General features: G+C 40.4%; 3 protein-coding genes across 3 annotated transcripts; 2 read left to right on the forward strand and 1 right to left on the reverse strand.

The window, feature by feature from the left end:
* Positions 1 to 8,174: 8,174 nt before the first annotated feature.
* ankrd39 (ankyrin repeat domain 39) lies at positions 8,175 to 10,327 on the reverse strand. The gene is made up of 4 exons (XM_033619125.2): positions 9,854 to 10,327; positions 9,595 to 9,698; positions 9,293 to 9,496; positions 8,175 to 9,188 (listed from the first exon to the last, which is right to left on the reverse strand). Exons 1-4 carry the CDS (start codon positions 9,945 to 9,947, stop codon positions 9,042 to 9,044), a joined length of 549 nt encoding a protein of 182 aa, XP_033475016.1. The 5' UTR covers positions 9,948 to 10,327; the 3' UTR covers positions 8,175 to 9,041.
* A 612-nt stretch (positions 10,328 to 10,939) lies between these two features.
* Positions 10,940 to 18,446, forward strand: kctd9a (potassium channel tetramerization domain containing 9a). The gene is made up of 12 exons (XM_033620629.2): positions 10,940 to 11,111; positions 11,447 to 11,568; positions 11,654 to 11,697; positions 11,789 to 11,885; positions 13,384 to 13,442; positions 13,551 to 13,679; positions 13,785 to 13,852; positions 13,949 to 14,044; positions 14,132 to 14,281; positions 14,730 to 14,835; positions 16,086 to 16,219; positions 16,867 to 18,446. The coding sequence occupies exons 1-12, from the start codon at positions 11,064 to 11,066 to the stop codon at positions 16,981 to 16,983; spliced, it is 1,170 nt and encodes a 389-aa protein (XP_033476520.1). The 5' UTR covers positions 10,940 to 11,063; the 3' UTR covers positions 16,984 to 18,446.
* A 260-nt stretch (positions 18,447 to 18,706) lies between these two features.
* Positions 18,707 to 20,050, forward strand: LOC117253032 (progonadoliberin-1-like). Its single transcript, XM_033620361.2, has 4 exons — positions 18,707 to 18,803; positions 18,899 to 19,037; positions 19,642 to 19,740; positions 19,882 to 20,050. Exons 2-4 carry the CDS (start codon positions 18,900 to 18,902, stop codon positions 19,927 to 19,929), a joined length of 285 nt encoding a protein of 94 aa, XP_033476252.1. The 5' UTR covers positions 18,707 to 18,803; position 18,899; the 3' UTR covers positions 19,930 to 20,050.
* Positions 20,051 to 27,616: the final 7,566 nt, after the last annotated feature.

Below are 27,616 nucleotides of genomic sequence, written 5' to 3' on the forward strand. Positions count from 1 at the left end.
AGGTGCTAGTAGGGAGATATTAGGCATATTTCTACTGCATGGTACTGCATGGCTTTACCCGACTCGCTCTTTTTTGGTTTTCCATCAGCGAAAGTTGTGGATAGTAGGCTAGCTGGTACTTTTTTGACACCGCTTTGGTTAAGATTCCAAGTGAACTGAGCCGATACTAGAAGGCTGAGTTAAAACACAGCAGACCACTGATTGGTTAGAGAACTGTTACGCAGCGTGACATTGGACATCTGCACAAACCCGCTGTTTTCACAAAACCAAGCTACCATCAATAGTGACCGCAATTTTTTTATTTACTCAACCCAGATTTTAAAAAATAGCACGCAGCCCACAAAACTACACCGTACGCTTTGTACACCACGCCACACAATTGCAGAAGTGCAGACATCATTGCTGCTGAAAGGATCCGGCAAGTGTAGCGTTACAGATGATGTGACTTAACAGAAGCAGCATTGGTGATCAGCTGAGAATCCCGCTTATGCTGAGGTGGTACTACCTGCAGTAGAAAATGAAATGGAGAAAAGCAATTGGTACCAAAAGTGAGTCGAGTCGAGCTGAACTATTCCGCTGAAATGAGGAATTTGTCTCCTTAGTTAATCGCCTGCTGGCTGTAGCTGCACATTTCACACAAAGACATGAGAGTGTTACCAATCTTCCAATCAAACTCTTGGCAAGAAAGCAAACACACATATGTCCCAAAATTTAGACTGTTCCTTACAGTTATAGGGATACTATAGTGATGCTAAAGGGCATGTACTCTCTTTGTTACATGCTTAAATCGGTGTGTTTCAATCAGATACTGCTACTTTTAACATTTATAAAAAGCCTTTTTTTTGTCAAATGCACTTTGAACTCAAATTAGCTTGTAACTTCAAAGCCAGCTGCTGACTACGTAGCAGATGGAGTGTCAATCTGACAACCGCACACATACCAGGGAAAAACCAAGCATGTTTATTAGAGTAACTAATAGTGAGAGTTAAACGCGCATGTGCTGCCATCAGCCACATCTTACGATTTCAGAGCATCAAAACACGAACGAGAGGATCTTTGATGCAACAGCAGTTTGAAACCAGATATTTTATAGACTTTTCTTTCTCTTTTTGTATCACAGATAAAGAACTCTCCTGGGATGTTCAACAAGCTGTTAATGATTTCAAAAAGCTCTACAGAGGACAAGAAAGCCTTGGCAGAGTTTATGACATATGGGAATTGTTTATTTCTTCAGTTGCCTATTGTTTTCCTCTGATGAGGAGGTGAGTGATGTATCTGAAACTCTGGAAATCTCCCCCCCCCAGTCTAAACAGTGACAGCTTTATGTGGTAAAAGTTGTGCAAAACAGATGAGAGAAAATAAAATAAAGCAATTGCAGACCAATAAAAGATGGTCTTCGGTTTGTTTATAGCAGCAAAGGGGAGACATACTGTCTATATTTCTATAGTGGTTCACTAACACACATACGAGAATGAAAGCAGAACTTGTATTATGTGGGGCTAATTTAAAAAAGACCTCAACCATTAATTATTAACCAGCCCCTGTGATGTGTACATGCCATGGTAGCTGAAGAAATATAAACGCAAGCTTACAGACAGGACTTGACTGAAAGGCTATAAAATGACGGCATAAAGTTTATGATTTTTTATTAATTATTACACAGTGTAGTTCATTTCACCTTAAAGGTAATGCTACAAATGTTCAATGATTTTCTACAAAGGATAGAGTTAGTGCCAGGACTATGTCGGCTCTAAAGTCAGTTGAATTTTCGCTTAGATGCATCTGACAAAAGCTCAGCCTTAAACACAGTCTGTTTTAAGATGAGGTGGGGCATTTCTGATCACTCCTCACTTCCTTTCAGTGTAAGGAAATGTGCCGGACACTGTTAAAGCCAGGAATACCTTATGCAAAAGCAAACTGAACGCAGGCTAAGCCACACATCACCAGTAGAACAAACAGAGAGTCATGCAACCCTCACAGTGAACAATATCTGCCCCTGGGATGCTTTGCATGATGATTTCCCTAGCAGCTTCTTCATCGCCCCAAAGTGGTGTTTTATTGTCCTCGCTTATCATGTTTGCATTCCATTGTTACTGGGCAAGTACAAATATCCTCCTTTTATGCAGAAAAACCTCAGACAGGCCTTCCACTATACGTTGTTTGAGCCCAGCCCTCATCCGTCCATCAGCAGTGCCCCTGTCCTACACAGGGCCCCCCAAACTCTGCTCACCACCCCCAGCCTGCTCTTTGACATAACGCTGTTGTGGCTTTCCGGGCCTTTATGCTGGCTGTTGTCTGAGGCAGATTGAAGACCCTTTGTGTGCGTCAGCCCCTGTCCTGAGTGGCCGGGAGGAACCTGCTGGGCTGCGAGTGGAGAGACAGGAATGCGCATATGAATGGGCCAGTGTGTGCCGGGCACCTGCTGACAGAGGGACGGCGTGCCTCTATGAGTCTTAGTTCATCAGCGTAACTATCTTGTTCAATTACACGTGCAGTGCGGTGTTGCGTTCCCTGGTCATTCACACTGAATGGGAGTATTGTCACTGCAGTTGTGAATATTTTGCTGTTTGGTATTGAAGGGGAGTTCTTAATAAATGTGGTGTCGGCTGGATTGTTTTAGTTGTGAATAATCATCACCAAATGCAGCTACTTCTGCCCTTCTGTTATACTCTAACTATATTTTCCATCATGTCTCAAAGCTATGAAGAATCTGATTTATCTGATCTAATTTATACAAAATGAGAGCTTGCAGGATCTTGTGTTTGAATAAACTCTGCCTTTTATGCTCCATTTGTGACAATGACTCAATAAGACCAGGCCCTAAGGATGCCAGTATTAGATATAAATCATTTTTAGTTCCCCACAATCTTATTTTTTTAACATTTAAAAGCATTTTAAAGCTATTTTACATTGATCCTTGTCTTTTACTTCATTAGTAGTGGGGAAAGCATTCAGACCCTTTACTTTAGCAAAAACGGCAATACCACTCTGTACAAATTCTCCAAGTTCTGCATTCAAATGTTATTTAAGGAAATGTTAAGTATTACCAGCAGCATGTACTTAAACTAATTAATAACTAAATGTACCGGTAATGCAGAATATGACCCCTGTGTAAGTGTCATACTATTAAATATTATCATATTGTATTACCATTGCTAACACAGTGATGTGTGAGCATTTTAATGTTTTAATTAGGTAAGACAGAGCTCATTACCTTTATATACCCTTGGTTAGTTTAATCTATAAGAAAGCAACATTTTTAAAAGTTCAAGTTGTGTGAAAAAGCTGTAAAGTAACTACTAACTGTGAATCTTAGTTAAAGGCAGAATATTTGCTTCTGAATTGTGGTGGAGTATTAGTATAAAATCTGATAAAATGGAAACAATACAGAAAAGTATTATAAAATACAAAATAAATATTCAACATCAACATTTAATTTCATGTTAGTCTATGGTGTCAAATAACAGGAAAATTAGGTTGAACAAATGTGTTGAACTGTTGCTTAGTTTTATGTGATTTATACAGTATGTTTGGATTGTCACTTTTAAAGGTCTGGTGTGTAGGATTTAGTGCCATCTAGGGGTGAGGTTGCAAACTGCAACCAACCCTGAAACTTCTCCGTTGTGCCAAGCGTGTAGGAAAACTCCAGTGGCCGACACAAAACTGCAAATGGCCCTGTCTAGAGCCAGTTTTTGATTTGTCCGTTCAGGACTACTGTAGAAACAACATGGAGAACTGGAGGACCTGTCCTACTCTGCTTCTGATTGGCTAACCTTAACTATTACTCCAACCCTCACTCCTCATGCCTAAACCCAATGAACCCAACCCTCAGAAGGGCTTGAGCACTAACCAATCATAGGGAGAGCACCGGGGGGTCATGCAAGTTGTAAACACAACACTGACATATTATCATATATTTTTAAGTTGATATGGCAAAGTGGTTAGCAAACAGTTGCCAAGTCTAATATTCACTCTCTCTTTTTAGCAGTTTTTTGGCTCCACTCCCGAGGAATATATCTAACTGGCTGCTAAATACGAAATACTGCTAAATACTCCACTATGTTCAACTGGTAGTCATTAACTGTGTCTATCTGTTGCTTGGTGCTAATCAGGTAGTGTGCTTTTTTTTTTTTTTTTTTTTTACTATAAATGATGCAATGAGATGTGAGAGTAAATCGTAACATTACGGGCTGGGGAAAAAAAAACAGAACTGCAAAAGACAGAGCAAAACTACAGATTCAGGTGATGATTCTCTGTGGATTCTGCACTACAACGGACTTCTTTCACATTACACATAATAATTAGATTTATTTTTATGATGTAAATATTGAGTATAGGTACTTTAAAGTAGAACGTTTAGGACAAGACTGGGTAAATGTCCAAAGAGACTTCGAATGCTCCATGTAAAACCCAACCTCTGACAATTTTATCAAGTGCAGGACGGTGAAATATACTATCTTAAACTTGTGTGTATATCAACAGTAATCTGTAGGTTAAACTTGATGACTTCTCAAGCCTTCACTATAAACTACAGGGGGCAAACAGATCACATGGAGAAAAGACGCGAGCTAAAGCTCCATAGTGTGGACAACTAAAACCTGCGCACATGAACATGCTGGAAAAGCTCAATTTGCACTGAACAAGGAGCATATACAGTAGATAGCTCTTCTGCAGATTTGGCAGATGATGCATAATAATCTGATTTGTAACAACAGTCTGGTATGATGGGACCCTGATATATGATCCTAAGAGCTTCATTAATTGTCCTCTGCCTCATATGGTACAGCTTATGGGTTGTTTGTCTGGCCCTGCTTTTGAGAAGATTACATCTCCATAATCAATAAAACGAAACCATCCACCAGTCTGAACGAAAAAACATCTGGGAAAATAAACTTTCCCCCTCAAATAATGTACCCACAATAACACAGAAATCACAGCGTGTTCACTGAGCACAATTTCCGGGGGAAAACTTTTTCATGATTATGGTCGCCGGTAAGGACGTTGTGACATTGTCCAGATGTGTTGGTTGATGTTTAGTCCAAGTGTGGCTGCGGGAACCAAAATTCCACTGACATGGCTTCTATATCCAGTATTAAAATGACTGTAAGATCTGTAATGTGGCTGAAAAAATGTCTTTAAATTCAAAATATAAAGCTAACGACTATGTTGATTATATCTACAAAGGCATGTATCACATGGTCTCTATTTGTGTTTGGCTGGATCACCTGATAAGCACATTTCCCACAGTCAGAGTGCTGATTGCCTGGACGAGCTGAGCTGCGGCCTCTGGACTCATGGCTCTCATCACCCGCTGACCTGGAAAATGGGAGCGTAAGATCTGCAACATCACTTCAACCAGCAGACAACATGCTGCTTTGAAGTGGGAGTGGGCCTAAATTGGATTATGTAGCATCTCTGAGGAGCAGCTCCCGTAGATTTGATTACACATGACCCTTCACCCAACACCCTCACTGCTACTTTCCTGATTTCCCCGATGCAGATGAGACGAAGCGGGGCGGTCCTCCATGCCAGAGTCTGGTACTGCACTTCTTAATGTGTGCCCATCTGCCAGCCATTTACCTGATTACTTTGGGAAAGCTCAGACAGCTCGGGCTCTGCCAGGGCAGCTGGGAGGCTGGAGAATGGCATTAGTTTTGTACAGGTGGACACAGGAAAGATAAAGACCAGGTGACCCTTTTATCTGTCAAAACAAGCATCCAGATATCACCAAAATGGAGATAATTGACATCCGGCACACTGGAATATAACGTTGAATTATATATTTCTTTAGTGCTGAATTACACTTTTTTTGTAGCCACAAAAACTACTAATTTCACAGCTTAAACATACGAATCAAACTGGAGACATACATACAGAGGACAGGCTGTTCTCATCATCCACTCGCAGCCTAAAGTGCTGTTTAAAATAAAGTCCGAAGCACTGACTTCAAATCCTCCACGCAAGCATGGCACACAGACCACCTTCTATTTCTGAGGAAAATAACATCCAGCCCTGGTTTAACTTGGTCTCATTATGGTGGAAGTGGGTTCCAGGGCCAGGAAGTTTCATTGCTTTCCAAATAAATCTCACTAAACAGAGCTGTAATCCAAATTCCTCGTCTTGTGGAGTCCTCCCCGCGTCCTCATATTACAAGAAAGCTCTCAAAAGCTCACCGTATCCCTGTACATATCACTAGTTGTAACATTTGTACAGGAAAAACTGAGTTAAGCGGCAGAGTTAATTGAAAGAAACTTACTCAAAATGTGTGGAAAATGTCTTTGTTCCTAGAAAAAGCTGCTTATTCTCTCCCACCACAGACCAGTCTCTGATTGTTTCCACATAAAGGGGCAAAGCAGCTCTCAAATTCAAACCAGCTCATGAAAAATTATCAAAAAAGAATGAGGCCCTTTAATATTCCTCCGCTTTTACTGAGTGACACAGAGGGTTTTCATTACCTCGCTCACTGCTTGCAAATCTTAGACATCAACTTTGATTATGTTACATAGAACTTGGCAAGGCAACAATCAGAAGGTGCTGTGGGCGGGTGTGATAGTCTGTGTGCCAGTCAAAATTACTGGTCTGATTCAAATGGCAGAATGCACTTTGTTCTTCCTGCCATTGACAAAACAAGCGGGGATAACTTCTAACCAATCCCTCCAGTGAGCAGTAAAACAAAAAAAAAGGCTGAGCAAACCCCTGCTATTACTGACATGTGGCACTCAAAACGGGAGATCCTTGTTACAGCTCCTCAGCTGTGTGGAAGGAGGAACTTGTCACTGAGCGTAAACAGCTCTCTCGGCTTAGTTCTGCGAGCTAAAATCCCCCCATCCCACCCCATCTACCCCCCGACACCCCATCTCCTTGTGCTGTGTGGCGTCAACTGCAATGAGCTCCAGATGTGGCCTGGCATCCCTCCAGTCACGGCACTGGATGTGGTTTGAAGGTAGTTTGGAAACACCACCCACCAGCGGACCCAATGAAAGTTCCTCAGACTGCAGCGTGAGGTTTCCGTCGCGGGGTTGTATATGTGCGGACTGCAGGAGCGCAGAAGAAGTGCAGTACGACCTGAGCATATCTGTGGAGGGCTGAGGGGGGAAAAGGTATCTGCCTCTTGTATGTGCATGTGTTACTTATTGAACATGCTTTGAATAAGTAAGTATATGAGACAATAGTTGAAAGTATTTCCATCTGTTTCAGTAGTTATGGAAATATCAACATCCTTTATTCACCCCCAGGCTTCCATCCTTTGTTCCCTTTGCATATAAATACTGGTGTTAAAAAAAGCTCTCGGTAATGTGTTCTGCCTGTAAAGAAAGGGCGAGTTACCTCAGTGAGAGTGGCAAAACAAAAGCTAATACCCACTAATCCTTTAAAAAAAAATCCAAACCAGCAGTTCTCTAAACAAAGACATACTATAAACAATGTGTAATAGTAAAGCTATTATGTAATTGTGCTTAATCTTCCATTACAGGTCACAGCGATACACAAGGAGGTATCAATAACCGTGGAAATAACAAATCGGGTGCCAGAGTTTTCATGCTGGTGGACAGTTGTGTGGTTATAGGTCATTACTATCAACCACCAACATCTGCTCTCAGTGGAGAAAACCTTGAATGATTTACACCAGAAGCAGTACGTCCCAAATATTTTCTAAAATACTCAGAGACATGAAAATAGTACAGTAGTACAGCAAGAAGTTGCTATATATGTAGGCTGACCATGAGTGTTCCCAAAGACTATATCAAACTTTATAGCATGTCATGTTTAATGATACCAATGGGTCAACACTATCTGGAATTATCAGCATTTTGGAAACACTACTCTGTTGTTGTGTATACTTGGCAACATAATTAATACACAGCAAATAACCAAGCATGGTGGCACTAATATAACTCAGCTGAACAGTGGTGTGTCCTCCTATCAGCTGCAACCGTTACACTCTGATGCGTCTCTCTCTTTCTAACAGTTACCCCGTTTAGTTTTCCAACTGTGTGCTGGGAGGATCGAATGAGGTCACTGTGTGTGAGCTGCCAGCTACTTCACATGGTGTACTGGGAAAAACACCTCCAGCTTATACGGCAATAGCTCCCCCTGCTGCTAGATGTGTTCAAAAACCCAGAAAGGATCACATGGTGGATTTGCTAGACAAAGTTTAACAAATAACCCAACATGGGCGAAGATGTTGGCCTCCAGTTTTAATACAAACTGCTTTGTCAAACATGACACATGTTCAATATAAACAGTGACAAGTGCTGCAGTGATAGCAAATGCTGGTGTTTGCAGATCACTGCACAAATTCATTTCAAGTTCTACATACAGTGGGTTTAAGTGCAGTCATTTCAAAGAGAAACTATGTCTGTTGGTAGCTAGCATGTAAGCCTGCTCTGCTCTTGTACTTCATGTCAGGCTAATTCAACAATGAAACCTTCAATGCCAAGGTTTCAGCCACATCAGATGGTGAGGTAGGGTTTTCACGTAATTCTTCCCACTGAACAATAACATCTGTTTCCCTTATCACTACTCAGCCGTAAAACCCAAACTAAATACCTCAGCTGTAACTAGCTGTAACACAACACAAAGACAAATGTCTGTTTTGTTTTTTCTCTAAATGGTCAATGAGAAGAAGAAACAGGTCATTGCTGCCATCATTGACTAATTAAAGCTGGGGTAGACAATCTAATTTTGGCATCATTTGGCAAAAATATCATAATGAACTGAGCATATTTTAATTCAAGTGGTCTGAGAGAAAACTACACTTCTGCACCTCCCCTTGGCTCTGTTTTCCAGCTTTTGAAAATTTTGCTCATGATGGGAGACTTTGGCGAATCGTGGTGTTCCTATTGGCTGTTCTACAAATGCAGATGCGTGTGAACGTCCCTTCAGCTGATGAAAGTTTGATTCAGTGGCGGAGAATCTTGCAGATAAAGTTGCCAATCCTGCATATCCAACAACCTACACTGGAAAAGCAACTCAAAAAAGGGACTCATGTCATTTGTCTGTTCTTAGCAACTCCAGATTTCCCAGATGCAGTGTGTCTGTTTTCACCGGGGTGGTTTTAGGAGCTCCTGCAGATCTCCCTGTGGTGCCAGCTGGAAGGGTAGCTGGAGCCTCTTATTCACCTGGCTGCACAGTGCAGGACAGTGCTCCAGAAGCAGCCGACACACCTCTTCATGACCCCGTTCTGAAGCCTGCTCAAACATTTAACAGAGCAATAAATACAGGCACCGGATAAATTATTACCAAACTGTCTCTGTGGAATGCTTTTATTATGTTGTTACTGGCAGTGCTGCACCTTATGTAAAGGGGATGCGCCATCGTCATCACAGAGCGTTGGATCTGCTCTGTGGTGCAGCAGGAGTCGGGCCACATCCAGATGACCGCAGTAGGCTGATCGATGGAGTGGTGTAGCACCGCCTGGTGTCTGGGGAGATGCACAGGCACCGTTCTCAAGAAGAAACTTGCATACAGTGTGATGACCACTGCGGCTCGCATAGTGCTGAGACAAAACATACAATGACGCAGGAATTTAGATACATGAGAACAGTGGATGATAGTGCACTTACAGCCAAATATCTTTAACATCTATAAACTCACCAGAGCTGTGTATCCAGCTGAGTCTCTCAGGTTGGGGTCTGTGTCCTTCTGGACAAAAGACTTGACCCTTTCCAAGTCCCCATCCATTGCAGCAGACCAGATACCTGCATAGAAGAATGACACACAATACAGCACTGTACTTCACTGTCAGATCAGCCAAGGTAAAAACAGCCTATATGATATATTTTGTACACTGTGTAAACTCTATTAGAGCCATGGTTAAACTCAGCCACCACAGGCCTGACACATGTATGCAAACCTCGTTCAAAATCCATTTCACTCAGCGTCTGGTAAACACTGGGAGAGGAGATTGGATGGGAGCAACACGAACAGTGATGTCTGTCAGACGCCATCGTGTTAACTGGCACAAACGGGATAAAAAATAATTCCAACTTGGTTCAAACCTGAAGCTGAACAGTAGTTTTTGAGTTACAGGCATGTATTGTCATTATGCTGTTTGACAGTTCCGCGTTTCTTCTTCTATCTTTGGTGGTCGACAACTTTGTGGTGCTTTACCACCACCAACAGGACTGGCTTCAAAACACACGAGCCCAGAAATACAGTCAATGAATGTTTAACCGAATGACGAAAAAAATGTATATGTTATAGGCATGTTAGGATTCAGATACGGATTGAAACAACGCGAAAAGATGTAATTATTATACTACAAAAGGAAGAACTTCAGAGTAGTTTGTACCAGACCACCCCGATGTTTAAAACAAACGTGCTTACGTGTAAACGTTCCGACCAATCGCAGAGCTGCAGTCAGAAGGACCCCTTCATGTGCTCTCTGATTCGGTCGGTTTTTAGTCTTGAAAGAACAACCAGCGCAGCTGCAACTCTTTGGGGGGAATTCTCAAACGTAAATCATTTTATGATGAACATCACAATTGGCGAATAATTTAGCAAACACACATAACTACTCAAAATATTTAAAAATTGATAATTTCTCCAAAGGTCAGAGAAGTACAGTTTAAAATTATTATAAAATACCATCATTAAATGTGTTTATATTGTTGAGAGAATGCAAGATTGTATTTTCCTATGAAAAACTGTACTGTTGAGAAGTTCAAAATAAAGATTCAACAAAAACCTACTCATTACTTTTGTTATTTATTGTTTTTATTTTTATTTTTGCCTTTAATGTCCTACACTGGCATTAGTAAAATTATGTATGTAATAGGCTGATAGTAAATATAGTAACTGACACTGTAATTGTAAATGTGGCCAAGAGGGTGAGATAATTAAACTTCTTTTCTTTAAAGTTTTATACTAGACCTGAGATTTGGAGTATTGTCTGTATGTGGAACGTCACACTCTCTGTTTTCCCGATAGCTCCTGAAGGTATCTTTTTGTCTCGTGTTGTTGTCTGATGCAGCTAGCTAGCTTGAACCACAGAGTGTTAGCTGGCACACGCCACATTATTGTTGTATTTGTAACGAAGCACTTATAACCAAAGCGCCTAAAGAATGAGAAGAGTCACCTTATTTGTTAACGGGACATCTAAAAATGGCAAGGTTGGTACTAACCCTGTGGGAGTGTTTAGTTCAGGACCTGGGCCGCAGAATGACTGGCTTTTTCCACTGAACATATTTGTTGTTTTATTAAAGCTATTGTAACCGACGCTAATGTTACACTGTATCCACTAACTGCGTATTATCAATTATATTCATATAAAGTCAAAGTAAATGTTAGTCTTTGTGACATTTTTACCACATTTAAGATAAATGTTACTGTTAGCTTAACCTAACTGTGACTCATTAATCTTGTATTAGGCAGCAGTGACCCATTTCTCTCCAGACTTTAATCCCTACACTGTTTTTTTTTTTTTTTTTTACATATTTCTCTTTAGGTTGTAGCAGTTTACGGGACCTTGTCCGACTTACTATCCGTAGCAAGCAATAAGTTAGGAATCAAAGCTGCCTCTTTGTACAATGGAAAGGGTGGTCTCATAGATGACATTGCCCTTATAAGGTAAGCTCACACCATAACAATAAATATGTAGCTGAGCGTTTTAGCATGCCAGCTTAATCTGTGACTTGTATGTGTTTGTCAACAGAGATGACGACGTGTTGTACGTGTCAGAAGGCGATCCGTTTATTGGTGAGTGCTTTGATGTCTGCTGCAGGGGTGTCATCCGCTGTCACTGAAAGTGTGAACATGCTCTCAGAGACTTCCTGTTTTTACTTCACAGATCCCCAACATGAAGCCAAGGTTGCATCTGATAAGCTTGGAGCACACACTGATTGGCTGACCCTTAATATCGGTGGTCGCCCCTTTACCACCACCAGGTATCTGAGATCTTAAAGGGTAACTTAGGCATTTCTCAACCAGAACTATTTTCCGTGTTTTCATGTCTTAGTTACTGATCTGAACAACAGTTATTTAAATTGGCCCAGTATTGAGAGAGTGAGGGCTGCAACTGCATAACGCCTGCAAAGTAACCAGATGGGGCAATTGTACAGTGTCACTGTGCTTCCATTAAAAGTAGTTATTTTTGACTTAGACCAGCTCAGATCGTTATTATAAATGTCTGAAGTGTTTCTTTACCTTTTGCTTGATCCCGTCTGTTTGTTATTGTAACTTGTTGAAGGAGATGTCTCATTTTGAAATCTCACAAGACAAGAATTGTTGCATGACGACAACACTGAAAACTGGACATTGGAAGTCTTTTGAATAAAACTAGCTACGTTTTCTGTTCTCCACACAACACATTGTTCCCTCTTGCTTGCATTTTCAGCATTGTGCTCCTGAAACAAGTCATGATAGTCACAAGAGAGTCACAGAGATAACGAGTTTTAATGGATATACAGCGACAACTGTGCAGCTCCCGGCTGTAGCCAGAAACTGGACCAGTTTCAAAAATGGTTGGTCACATAAGTTACTTAGAAATGAAAACATGGGAACAAGGTTCAGGTTGAAAAATGCCAGAGTTACCCACGTTTTCATCAATAATAAACACATTACAAATCAGTTAAGATGCTACATCACAGTGTATGTTTGTTTTACTCTGTTACAGTTAGACTTGCACCGATTACAATTTTTCGGGCTGATACCAATTTCCAATTTGCAGAGTTTTTGGATGGCCGATTCCGATTTAATTTTTTTCCAACCAGTTTACAGCACACAAGATATTGCAATATTTTCTATCTTTTTTTATATCAGAAAATTTTAACCAAGATACAACCAGCTTTTCAATAATCATCTCAAATAACCAAACAAAAACAGTGACACAGGTTAAGAAACATTTTCCTTTTTGCTCAAATATAACTTCAGGTACAGTATTAAAATAAATAAGTAAAAAAGGCATACATAAATAAAAACATAGATAAATGAAATAATTCTTGGTGTATAGCATTTGTGGGTTATTTCTTGAACAGACAAAAAAGTAAAAATATCTTCTGTGGAAAATTCACACAGGTCTTCACCAGTGGTGTAGTGGTAATTGATGAGGTGGGTGTAGGCTACTACTAGGTAGATAGGTAGGTTACTGATGAGGAAGTGGGCATACTCTCCTATATATTACTATGGCTTTTTAGGTGATAGGTGAGTATACTGTAACTGGATAGAAAAAGAAGTGGATATACCCTGTATACCTGAGTATACCCTCCACTACACCACTGTTCTTCAGGATGTGCTTGCCAGTAAGCACGCGGACACGCGCCTCGTCAGTCGGCCGATCACGTGAAAACCGGCCTGATTCCGAGTACTGCTGATAAATCGGTGCAAGTCTAGTTACAGTTTCATTGTCATTCATTGTCTTGTTTACTGAATGTGTTTTGTGTTCAGGAGCACCTTGGTCAGCAAGGAGCCAGAGAGTATGCTTGCTCACATGTTTCGAGGGAATGGTAAGTTGTCGCTACTCGCTACAGATTGTCAGTAAGAATTTTGTTTTTGTTACTTATTTATTTTGTAACTTATTTAATGTGTTTTGTCAACCTCTGTGTTTGCTCCAGATGTGTGGGGGAACAAGCGGGACGAGCATGGGGCTTACCTAATTGACCGTAGCCCTGAATACTTTGAGCCTATTCTAAACTACCTGAGACATGGTCAACTCATAATCAATGAAGGCATAAATATACGAGGTAAACTTTCTGACAACCCCCTAAATGATGGAGTCTACCTGGATCACCCTGAAGAGGGTCGTTAAATCAAATTTTCTGATATAATTTGCGCTAAATGTCTTCCAGGTGTCCTCGAGGAGGCCCGGTTCTTTGGAATTGAGCAGCTTGCTGAACAGCTGGAAGCAGCAATCAAGGTAATATGAAGTGTGGCAGGTAAATAATTTTAATTTACAATAGCGATTACTCCCTTGAATGCAGCGTGACTCACCACATGCTTACTTTCAAAACAGAACTCACAGCCACCTGAGGACCACTCTCCCATCTCTCGCAAGGAGTTTGTTCGTTTTCTTTTGGCGACACCCACCAAGTCAGAGCTCCGTTGTCAGGTATAGCTAAATAAAAACGTTGTCATCCACCTCATAATTTCACCATATTAAGTTAGTATGTGACACCATTACTCTCACTGTCTCTAGGGTCTTAATTTCAGTGGTGCGGATCTGTCTCGACTTGATTTGCGCTACATCAATTTTAAGATGGCTAATCTAAGCCGCTGCAATCTGACACATGCCAACCTGTGCTGTTCCAATCTGGAGCGGGCTGATCTTTCTGGAGCCAACCTGGATGTAAGTTCTTAAAAACTCTTATCTTGTGGGCACTAAATGATCCATGCGTACAGACAGTATCAGCTGACTCACAGTAAGTGCAGAATGTTCTAAATAAATCTCACTGTGGGGAAGCAAAGATTTCCTACTTCTGTCTAAGCTGTGTGTCATTGCTGTGTTTTCTGAATTGTCGTCCCTCCTGCCAGTCCAACAGTGGACTTGGCTTTAAGTTTTTGTCCACTTCACACTTGCTGCCCCCTCAGCTGTGTGGAGGAAGGTCCCTTCTGTTCTTAAACATGTTTGCCAGTGTCACACACTTTCTCCCACATTCACCTCATTAAGAGAACAATTAGCAGACTGTTTTTCCGCAGCCTGGTCACTTCTTACATACATTTATTGTACAGTGTAACTCAGTATGAACTTACAAGATCATTGTGAATGCTTTTGATCTTTGTGTTGTCTTTTGAAGGGTGCTAACTTACAAGGGGTGAAGATGCTTTGTTCCAATGCTGAGGGAGCTTCTCTCAAAGGATGCGATTTTGAAGATCCATCTGGACTGAAGGCCAACCTGGAAGGTAATCCATCACAACTTTTAGTCAAAGCAGAGACAGTTTCACATTCAGAGTCACGTTTTAATCTAGACTGTATAAAATAATGGACGCAGCCACCGTGCGTCACCTATTGTTGTGTGGACTTCAGTTTGGACTCTGGAGTTTGGCATTTTGGATGGCACATCTTGAATTTTTTGAACCAGAAGTGACCGTATTTGAACGAGAGGGCTGAGATAACGTCAATGCTAGCTGCTATCTTGGTTAGCACAGTGCATTTATATCTGTGGTTAACTGTGATAATGCTAATACTTATCCCACTAGCAAAATGAAACATACTTACAACCATTTAAAAAAAATGAACTAACTGGAAAAACGTCTTAGAGGGTCTTTTTGTACAACCAGACACTGAACAGGAGTTTTTAGACGACCAAAAAGTTACAAGAGCTTCTTTGTTCATGACATACATTGGTGTGCTGATGAAGAGCAGGCAACTGGAGGCAAAGACTACCAACACTGCACAAAAGCCTATAATTCGGAGTTAACGTCTTTTATAAGCAATCAAATTGAGGAAAAATAAAGGTCAACTCAAGTCCGGAAAATAGTAGGACATAAAGGGGAGAAGTAGAAACAAAGTCACTGAGGAACAGGTGCAGATTTGGGCAAATCAATCAAGTTGTTGGGAAAAAAAAATCACTTTTCTTCATCTACAATGTATCAAATCCAACATGTGTTTCAGTTTTTTTGGTAATTCCTGCTGCCTGCAGGTTCATCCAACCAAGTCACACACGAACTGATTTTATCACTTCCTGCCCTCCATCTGAATTTTGCGTGTCATATTAGTCATGTGATTGCAAACAAGCTATTAACTTATATGAAGCCATGCTACATTAGCTAACCAATATTGTTGCTGTGGTAGCGGCTTGTCAGCGGACAGCACCCACTTCAGGTGTCCCTTAATTATGCAGAACTTTAAGCCTTGATGACATTTAAACAGGTTAGTTATTTAAACGTATTTCTGTTGGATAGTTGTCACAAATGGGGAAATCAGCTGTAGAGACCAAAACTGTTTTTGCACAAGGCTTTAAAGATGTTAATCTCTGCTGTAAAGTCTGGCATGTTAACATGGGTGTCTATTGGGAATAACTGGCTATTGAAGCCAGCCTCAGGTGGCCATCAGAGAAACTGCAGGGTTTTTTTATGCACTTCTGCTTCGGCTTCATTTTTCAAGCCCCGGAGGTTGCTGCTTGGTTTTAACCAAATGTTTTTATAATCAGGTGCTAACCTCAAAGGAGTTGACATGGAAGGAAGCCAAATGACCGGCATCAACCTGCGTGTGGCCACTCTGAAAAACGCTAAGCTGAAGAACTGTAACCTGCGGGGAGCCACTTTAGCAGGGACTGATCTTGAGGTGAGCGAGGGCCATCAGGAGGGATTATCTCTAAAAACACTCATGCTGACTCAGCCTCTCTGCGGGCCGAAAAGGATGAAACATAACCTTTCTGTAAATAAAAAAGCAGTTAATACAACAGGCACAATGATTTCAATCTTTTATCTTTCTTGAAATTGAATGTTTTTTCTGCCTCAGGTTGTCTGAGTCTGATTTTGCAAGTAAATAAAAGTGTTCCAAACTGGGATTTATTTGTCAGAATTTAAGATAAGAAAGTTTTTGGGTGGATTTGCCTTGTGCTCAAAGGAGAGGACTAGCTTTTTGAACCTATAAAGTGCATGTGATAATTAATTTAAGTATCAAATGAGGATTTATTTACCTAAACAAACCTTTAGAATCTTACAAAAAGTAACAGGATTGAGCCAGAGCACTAGAGCTGAAATGATTAGTGATAAACAAGTAATCAGCAGTGACTTTGATAATTGATTTTAAGTCATGTTGTTAAGCAAAAGTGCCAAAAAGTCATTGGTTCCAGTTTTCCAAATGTGCATATTTGCTGTTTTCTCACTCTTAAATGACTGCAAAGTGAGCACTTTACAGTTCTCCAGTTTCACCTGACCCATTTAATCCTCTAGTCTCACTATTTTGTCTCTGCCACCTTTTTGCAGAATTGCGACCTGTCCGGCTGCGATCTTCAAGAAGCTAACCTGAGAGGGTCCAATGTGAAAGGAGCCATTTTTGAAGAGATGCTGACCCCTCTGCACATGTCACAGAGTGTCAGATAACTCGGCCCACGCAGCTGGCTTCTATATTGCTCTTTCCCTCCAGCCTCTCTTACAGTATACTCTCTCTTTACCTGGCTGCAGCACAGGTAATTGTATGCACATCCCTGGCATTCCACCTATATTATGTTAGCTTTAAATATCTTGCACTAGAATTTATTCAGGGTTGTCTCTGTATGTTTGTACGGTAGGAAGTTTTTAAATGTTCCGCTGCATATATCACCAAAACAAAAATAATGTTCCTTGTGTATGTAGATGTGTCTGGATGCAATCCCATGACTATACTCATGTAATGTAACTACATAATTTATATTCACTTCATATTACTTGACATGCTAATGGGAGTCAAAGTCAGATGATGTGTGTGCAGTCAAGTTCAGAGCGCTGAGCTTCACTGAATGCTGCTGTAGCAGAAATAGGTGTCACTTACCAATAACTGTCGTTATATATTCCTCTTTAAGTATGTAACTTAATTTTGCTGGATTCAACATTTTCTAAAGGAAGCAATGCAAGCCAAAGCCATAATGATAGCACAGTCTTAAAGGCTAAAAGTGCTGTTAGTGCACCATTGAACTATGCGCCAGGCTAGTTTGAAACACAGCTTGGGTATGCAATACATGATTTACAGCTGTGAGGTTCCTCCTTTCCTACTCTTAACTATTGTGTTCTTAAAAAGCTTTCCCTTGTTTTGCGCTCCTTGAATCTACCTCTTTTTATTTAATCCTGTGTGCGAGTGATCCACAACTGCATGCATTTGACTGTGGCACTTCTTATTGTAATGTTTATGTATGACATTCGTTATTCTTCAGTTTCCCATTATGAGAAAAGATGGCGTGCTTTAACAGAAGGCCGTTTACACACGTTCATGTTGTCAAAGTGGGTCTGCCTGGAAATGTGCGCCATGCATTGATGTATATCACGTAATCATGCTTTGAACTTATTTGCACAAGTATATGTTAACCTGTAACATGTTATACCGTTTCACCAAAAAAATGTTTGGTGCTTGTAATCATATGTAAAGCAAATCCAGTGTTACAAAAACGTAAAAAAAAAAAGCGTTATTAGAGTAGACAGGTGTTGTCAGCTGTTTTGTCAAGGATCACACGTCAGTTCACTACAGGATGGTGTTTGTTTGCATGTTTGAAGACCTATACTCGTCTTTGACTGGTGAAGTTTCTCTAGCTGTAGCTCAAAGCTGCTCCGATGCAATACTATTCACTCAGTTCAATAGTAGGTACCCAGCCTGTGAGAATGAATGATGAAGGCAATCATGTTGTGTAATCAATGGAAGAGCTATGGTTATTTATTTTAATACATCTCACTGAATGCAATATGGGGCAATGGTTGGTTTGTGTTTGAGACAGGGAGCGGTGTAGGTCTCCCTATCTATGATTATTGCACTCGACCGTGGAAATATATTTCCACGAATGACTGTTATAAATAAACTGCAATGAAGAAGAACAAAATCTTGTGTCGTGTGATTTTTAATCATTTGTTGTGTCAGTTTTGAATGAACAAGGTTTTTGTACATTAAAAATATGTCATAAAAGTCCCAGACAGGAAACAGCTGAAAATGGTTGCTCTATGTAACTTGTTCTTTTTGTGGAGGGGCAAAAATCACACGCCAAGTGTAATCTTGTGAACAGCTCCGGAGGTTGCCAGTAAGTGTTGCTTAATCCCACTTTGTGACCCCCTGTAGTGAAGTGTTGGGCTAGGAAGGGAAGAGGTTTATATAAACCCTGGAAAATAGTGCAGCAGCAGGATTTACAAAGGACAGCAGACAAGAACAAATCAGAGACGCTTGCCTGCCTCCTGCACAGAAGGTAAGAAATTCAGTGATGGGCTTATTACTGTAAATCTGAAAGGTGAGTCTCAGGGCTAAGAGCTATGACAGCAACATGCTTATATTTTCTCTCAGAATGGCTGCAAAATTGTTGGCACTGTGTCTGCTGCTTGTGGGAGCAGTGTTGCCACAGGGCTGCTGTCAGCACTGGTCATATGGACTGAGCCCAGGAGGGAAGAGGGATCTGGACAGCCTCTCAGACACACCAGGCAATGTAAGGGATTGTTCTTTACTTATCAGAGGAGGGGAGTGTTTGGATGTGATGTTTTTTTGTTTGTTTTTTTAAACCTTGACCTTACCCAAAGCCTCTCGAAATGGGGGGAAATGCATGACCCTGCCTGTTTGCATCAGCACTACAGCAGCAACGCTGTCTATGTGAACACCCCAAGTGTGTGAGCCACAGCAGTTCAGGGAGGTAGCAGTGATGCGCTGCTCCCACAGGCAGTGTGGCCTGGGTGTTCTGTGTGCGACACACAGCTGGAAAATTAAAAAAGCAGCTAGCAGCAGTTAGCAGCTAACTCAAAGAAAAAGGAAAGTGTTTGACAATGTCCTCATATTGGGAAAACAATCAGGTCCAGGAGCTCCTTACCCTCCGAGTAGAGGAAGAGATCAGTTGCCATTAAATAGGGATGGTAAATGAATATTATTGCCATGTTATGCCATTGTTATTGTTTATAAACACAGCTGGTGCATATGTAATATGAAAAAGAAGAAGGACAAGAAGATAGACATTATTAAAAAAAAACATAAGTCACTTCCTAGTACCTCACCGCATTTGGCAATGTTTTTTTTTGTTTGTTTTGTTTTGTCTTGAACAGATTCTTGAGGGGTTTCCACACGTGGACACACCCTGCGGTGTTTTTGGTTGTGTGGAGGAATCACCTTTTGCCAAGATTTACAGAACCAAAGGATTTCTTGTAAGTTTAATGTATTTGTAATACTGTGCTGTGTTTAGCTTTTTTTCTGTTGATGAATCATCATAATCATCATTTGCCAATTCGTGGCTCCCATAAATCTTTAATTTATTCTCACCGGTTTCATGTTTTGCTCTCTTTTAGGACAGTGTCACCGACCGGGGAAATGGACACAGACCATATAAAAAATAAGGATTATTTGAGACTACAATAAATATTATATTAGCATGTCACAGTTGTTGTTGTTATTGCTTGCGTGATTTACACTGAAATTAAAAATACAATTTACAGGCTCTTTTACTTTGCTAAATATCTCTGTGCTATTTTGAAAGATAGTTTTGGTAAACCGCTCAAAGGTGCTGAGTGTTCTTATGCTATTACCATTGATGTTGTGTGGTATATTTCATGTATTTAATGCTAAAAACTCAGTCCTGTTACCTTCAGTCCTGTAACTTACATGAACCATCTTCAATTCAGAAACTTATTGAATAAATAAAAAAGATGGCCTGAATTGACCAGTACACATTTTAAGTAGTTAAACTTGTGTGTTATTTGATACAGTTCTGAAAAAAATATATAAAAGTAAGTTTATTTTGACAAGTTACAAAATGCAATTGCTGCACCAATTTGGCGGAACATTTTTCCTTTAGTAAAAGTTTAAACCAGGTCATTTTTGCCCAGAAACACCATATAGAGGTGAACTGATCAGAGGCTCAGAGCTCAGCCACCAGATGGCACTAGAAACCAACATGAAACTGCATCCTTGAAGTTTCTGCTCCCTCCTTGCCATAGAATTTAGAGCCCGTCTGACTGATAAAATAATGTGCCATAAAATCCATATGTAGACAATCTATCCGACTGCTGCTGAGATTTTATTTACAGTGTTGTCCATAAGGCTGGATCAGATCCTGTCGATACTTTTTTGTAATTTAATGCACTTTATTGTGTTTGTTCACCATGAGGACATGTGTCTGAAGCCAATTTATTGTATTGTAATAGCTCATTGCTTGCTTGGCTTGTTTTACGCACACTCCACAATCTCCTTTGGATTATAAAAGGGCTTGTTCACAGTTGGATGAGCAACATGAAAATGATTCGACCAGGCGACACTTGTGTGTGCGTGTGTGTTTGCCGATAGGGTAAGGAATTTAAACAAACTGAATAACAAATCAAAGTTCATTCATCATTGAGATTTGACAGTGATACAACAGCCTGTAATATCCTGCTGACCAGTGTATGGAGAGGTCATGCTCTTATCTCCAGTGGAAAGTGTTTTTTTTTTTCAAAGTAGTTTAATCTGTCGGTCACTCCGCTGTCACTCAGCAAACACACATGACAGAAAATCACTTCCGCTGGTTTGATAATATTGATGAGATCGCTGCTACTTTGATTGAGCATACAACCGACACCATATGGGTCAAGTATTGTCCTTTATTGAAAGTGATTTGATAAGGGATTAATACTATATATGAAAGACAACAGCAGAGCAGGACAAAAAATATTTACTTATGATCAGTGCCATTGTGGACAATGACTCATGTTTGCCCTCCATTTTGATATCACAGACATCATTTCAGAAACATTACTTGCAGCAAGGAACCTTATTTACATTTTTATAAAGTGTAAACATCGAATCAGCCTTTACTTGGGTGTATGTTTGAATGACTAAATAGGCCTACCAGGCACAGGCCCAGGGGCCCAAAGTGTCAGCCCCCCCCCCCCCCCCCCCCCCCCCCCCCCTCCCCCCCCCTCCGGCCCTCATCTGCAAAATGTCACTCAAATTACTGGAACATATACCAGGAAAAGACTCAAAATGTATACAAAGAGACGCAAAGGAACTAAAAAGAGACACAAAACAACCAAACAAAGACACACAATGACCTCAAAGACACACAAAACCACAAAAGATGCACAATGACTACAAAGAGATGCAAAACAACAACAAAAAAGAGGCAAAGCCACAGTTTGTGTCTTGGTCCTATGTAGGAGAGGTGGGGGTGGGGACTTTTTGCATATGTGTGCCCAGGGACCCATTGTCTTATAATCCGCCCATGCTTGGGTCATTATAGAGTGGATTTAGTAAACAGCAGTGGGCCATCTACATCTGATGTTTTCAAACAGCACTATAATCAAGAAAATACCTGTTGGAGACACACACCCTGCTGATCTTGTACTCACTCAGCTGAGAGGTCCACCATGTTACTTCTAATTAGTCTCACTGAGACCAGGCTGAAACAGATTGAACTAATAAAAGAGAACATTGGGACATGCTGAGACAGTCCAGCAGTGCAGTCTACATATAAATGTTGTGTGTTTAATGCTTGCAGACCCTGGACCCTAAACTTCCGAGGATGAACCAACAGTCTTTAGAGCAAACATTTTGACATGTCATGGCAGGAAAGGCACAGGTGGAGCAAATTACATCAACAGAATAATTGTACATTAGAGTTAAACAGGTAGATTGATACCTTATGTCTGTACAGTAAGTAATAAGCTGCCACCAGCAGATGGTTAGCTCAGCATAAAGACATGGGAGGGGGGAAACAGCTAGCCAAAGGTTAAAAGGTATCTTTGAACATAGCAAGGCTAGAACTATCCCCTAGTGTCTGGTCTTTATGTTAAGCTAAAATAACTGGCTTCAGGCTGTTGCTTTGTAATTGCAGATGTGAGAGTGGTATTGATCTTCTCATCTAACTCTCAGCATGGAAGGGAATCAAAAATATCAAGCTCTTCCTTTTGATATTGCTCTCTTGTCTGTATGATGAATATGAGGCTACCACCAGCAGCTGGTAGCATAACTTAGCATACAGAATGGGTGTAAACTGTCAACCTGGCTGTCTAAAGTTTACAGTATCCACCGCCTAGCACTTGTAAAGCTTACTGATCAACAGGCTATGTGTCATTTGTTAAATCCATACAGAAACCTTAGTGTAGGAATAATAATTCATAGGTGGTTATGTGTGACTATTTCTTAGCAGGGACCAGAGTCTCCACTGGTTGCTAAGCAGATGCTCCCAGCTAAGATATCATGCAGCATATAACTTAAGTAAAATTGTGAGTTGTAACTTTTACACCTGAGTTTTTGTATGGCTTAAACAAATGAGTTACACAGTAGCCTATTATATTACAGTTAGTTATGAAGTAATATGATTGATCAAGAAGCGTACCATGAAGGCCGAGACAGAGGATAATATCACTGGGACATTTAACTATGTGCAAATCAATTTGTTTTACAGGTGCTCTAAACCAGTGGTTCTCAGTCAGGGGTTCAGAGACTCCCAGGCTCCTTGAAAGAGTGCCAGGGGGATCCCCAGAAAAATGAGAATGGTTTATTTTCATTATTTAATTTACTATAGAAGTGACTCCACTGTGAATAAGGGTTATAATAGTGACTATTCTGATTGTAGGTTTCAATTCCTCGCCAGTTATCTCCTCAACCGTAGTCGGCATCTATAGAATTCTGGTCTAAATCATCCTTTACAGGTCCCTGACGTGATATCTTATCACATGGGGGTCTGTAACCTAATGTGTATCAATTTAGGGGTCCTTGACACAAAAAGCTTGAGAACAGCTCTTCTAATGTGTTAATTACATTTATTAGGCTCCACTAACAGTTGACGTGACAAACTTTGCACCACAAAGAGGAACATATTTCCACTTATATAATTTAAGTTAAATTATAAATGGTCATCAGAAGAGGATGAAATGAGGGGAAGAAACCAGAAATACTTCACTGCAAATCTCCAGGTGTGCTTATGTGACATCAGCTGCTGTCGCAACGTACTCCCTGATCAAACTGTTAACTCATCACACGTCTCCAAAGCAACCGCCACTTTTATTTTGCTTGCTGCGCAATAAATGGAAACATACAGATAAATGTACATGATACAAAGTAGCTGACCTGTGCTAATGTGTAGACCCACACAAAGCAGCAAGCTAGTGTGCAGGAAATGTTACCATGTTGTCTGGCAACAGTCTAGTCCATGTTGCAGAACAATTTGTGTTGGCGAGACAAACAAATGATTAGATAAACAAACAAATCATAATGCGCTGACACTTATTACTGTTCACTAATAAACGGTGCTCATAGAACTGATGTATAAAAGAAATATCACACTCGAGGTCGTGATTATCTTATCTTGCGGCCTCATGCCTACAACCGAATCACAGCCTATTTATATCCAGTACAGCAGCACTCCCTCTCGTGTGATATTTCTAAAATGTGTTGATTAGTGAGGCTTAGCAATACTGGTGGGCAAAGGTTTTTAACCTTCAAACAGCTGTCACCTACTGTCTCCAGTGTTTATGCTGAGATAGCCATTTCCTGGCTCCAGTTACATATTTTCTAACAAGAAAAGAAAGCAAATAAGCACTATTTCTCTACCAGTGCCTTTCTTCCAAGTGTCCTAGTAAGCCATGCCAATGAATCAGCATCCACGGTAAAAATGGCCCTGGCACACTTCACAACCTGAACTCATCATTCAGGTTGTGAATTACACCTGTGCTTTTCCTGCAGTGACACATCAAATATGTCTGCTTTTATTTAAAAAAAAAAAAAAATCCTTTTTACTTTAAGGTGACTGCTTACAATTCTACCACCCTGATGAACCAGTTCAGAAGAAATAGAAAAAGGTACTGTATGTGCCATCCCCAGCAATAAATGCTATGTCTCACTTTCTTTGTCGTCCTTCTTTTCAAGCCAGAGAACCATCTGACTGAGCTGGTTCCACTAGAACTGCTTTAGCGTAGCACCTCTGTCAGCGTTTAATAAAGTGCCTTTAATAGCTTGGTGCTCTGTGTCAGTTTGAAGGAAACCCATTGAAACCCCTGAGGAAACTGTAACCAGGCAACTAAAGCAGGCTGTGGTCTACCTATTTTCTTCTGATCAGAGAAAATGGAAGGTCAGATGCAGAGGCCAGGTCCTAAATTGTCAGGGCAAGATTATAGAAATGAAAGAATTTCTTGTTCTATCTATCTATCTATCTATCTATCTATCTTAGCATCTTAGCATCTTATCATCTTAGCTTATTTTCCCATCTTGTTTTCTTTTTGTGAGGACTCCACATGTATGCAACCACTAAAAACAATCCTGAGGAAAAACTGGCCAACCCCAATTAGGGGGTTTCTATTCCTGGCTGTAAAGTCTGCTTGTGTTACGCAAGACAAAACAGTGTGAGTGTGTGTGTATGTGTGTGTGTGTGTTATTAAGACTCCACAAGACAGACAAAAGTGAGGCCCATAAATATGCTCCAGTGTACGATGGATATTTCTAGATTCATTTATGTAAAAAGCAGAGAGACGCAAGGCTGTTTTGCCCTGAGCTCATCTTGGAGGATTTTATGTGTATAACCCAGGTGTGGCTCATGTGTGCTGTTATAATATCTAAACCAATAAACAGGTAAAACCAGGAAATGCTTGGTGAAATAAACCCTCCCTCATAGATCTGATAAATCAGGAAGTGCCTGATTCATGAGCCGTTCAGCAATTCAACAGAAAGAGAACAAGGAAATATCGACCGGGCTGATCTATGTGTTTGACCCCTAGATGAGATACCTGTCACTTTCAATGCGCCCTACAGATGTTAGCATGTATAATGCCATGATTAAGATTCCAGAGGCAGTAGTCCAACTCCTCCTGACCTTTTCATCTGCCAGAATGAAAAGATTAGTTCCTTCTCAGAGGGGGATCAAAGGTGCACAAGGCCAATGGCTTTGTCTGACATTATCGCATACAACATTTTGAACTAAAAATCCTTTTGTTGCATATTGTGACACCTTATAACTTAAACCACAATGCCTTATGTTCATTATGGAACCTGCAGATTCACATTATACCTAAAGTTGGAAAATGAGGTGTGTTGTGAATGGTTATTGAGCCACATTTAATAAGATATGGAGACCTTTTTTGCACATTTTGAGAGGTTGGTGTTGGCTGCTATTTCAAATAACTTCTTTAATCAGTGGGTTTGAATTGTGATTTTTCTTTTCTTTTCTTCATCATGTGAATTTGTCTTCGACTATTATTGGGTGACCAGCAGTCATGTTCTGTCTATTTTTTTTGTTATTATTATTTGCTCTGTTATTTTTTATATCCTTTTTTCCACTGCATTATTTAAAGGAACAGTGTGTAAAGTTAAGGGGGAATTTAGCACCACCTAGTGGTGAGGATTGAAGAATGCAAACAGTTGGAATTTCTCCCGGGTAGAATCCCCTCAATGTTCACTGTTCAGTTTTTTTTTTTGTTTTTTTACCAGGAGCCATATTGTCCATAGATGTGTCTTACTCTCCAGATGATTAAAACCAGTAAATCCATTGAATAAAACAGTTTCATGTTGCAAAGCAATGTTTCTCCTATGCTTTTGGGCACATCGCAAATAGCCTGCTTGCCCAGCGTTAACTGCATGCGCACCTATTTTCTCTGATAATGTGCGCTCAACCTATATCTGAAACAGATGTTCAGGAGGATTTTCAAGGGAGCCTAATTGTAACATAGGTCCCTTCTGCTTGAAAACAAATGGACCCAGTGATTTAAACCGGTAAAAACACTGAATAAAGCACTTTCATGATAAAAAAAAAAAAAAAAAAAAAAAGATCAATCATTTTCCAACTTGTTGTGGAGGGGCTGCTAACTATGGTGGCTGACACAAAAATACAGACAGCCCTTTCCAGAACCAGTGTTTGGTCTATCCATTCTGGGCTACTGTAGAAACATGGCAGTGCAACATAGCAATTCCCGTAGATGAGGACCCGCTCCCTTTGAAAATATAAACAGCTCATTCTAAGGTAACAAAAACACAACTCTTATTTTCAGGTGATTATACATGTAAGAAAACATACTTATTATATTAAATATCAGTTATCCCCTAAAATACTGCACACTGAACCTTTAAATATTTGGTCTGCGTTCTATGTACATGTTCATTTTCTCTCAGTGTATGTTATTCTTGACTCAATATTGAAATTTGAAAAGTAAGTCTTGACATTTTTGTGTTGGTAAAAAAACAATCAACAAATTGGAGAAAAAATGATTCACAGTCTAAATCCTGTGATTACGGTATATGTCTTTTAACATTTTGATCTTTACAAGCGCTGGCTGGAGAGAATTGGCACATCCAGTAAAGTCTTTCTTCTATAAAGCAACACAAAGCTTTGAAAGCGCTGATTATAACTATTAATATGGGAACAAGGCGAAACAGGGTGAATTATGCCCTCTTCCTACAGAAGCAAAGCAAGCAAAAAAATGTGACAGTAGAGAATTTAAATGCTCAAAACAACAGCTTGAGGGAATCTCTTGCCAGCGATGTAGTTCACGTTGTTCCTGTGATCGGGAGAGGTTGCTTATATGAGAATCTCTCTAAATGAAAATGAAGAGAGCCAAGATGCTAATCTTTCTGGAACTGCTCCACTGACAAGGAGAGTCTGGCCCTGTGGACTCATTAAGTGTTTGTCTTCAGCCAAGCTTCATTTTCATAGCACAGTAATGTGCCCCTCAGCAGTTACTTGGGCAACAATATAAAACGGCATCATTTAAGTCGCACTCATTGTCAAGTGTTGCTGGAGTACGTCAGCACCTCCGGCATCTTGAGTCTTTTCTTCCTAACAAAATGAACCGTGTTACCTTCATTCAGTGGTGTTTTCAAAGGAGAGACAGGTGAGAGGAAGGAATTGTAGGAGAAGAGAGGCGATTGACAGTCTGGAAAGGTCAGCTCAGGCAAAAGCGGCGGAAGCATGCTGTCAATTATGCCGACGAGGACCTCTGAAAGCTCTCTTATGGGTACCACTGCCCTTGGAAAACAGTTTGGTGGATTGTTTGAGGGGCTGTCAGAGTCAAAAACAGGTTTGGCTTTCTGCAAGGTGTAAAAGCATGCTACACTTAACTC

Source organism: Epinephelus lanceolatus, chromosome 9 (assembly GCF_041903045.1).
Source record: "Epinephelus lanceolatus isolate andai-2023 chromosome 9, ASM4190304v1, whole genome shotgun sequence".
Taxonomy (NCBI): domain Eukaryota; kingdom Metazoa; phylum Chordata; class Actinopteri; order Perciformes; family Serranidae; genus Epinephelus; species Epinephelus lanceolatus.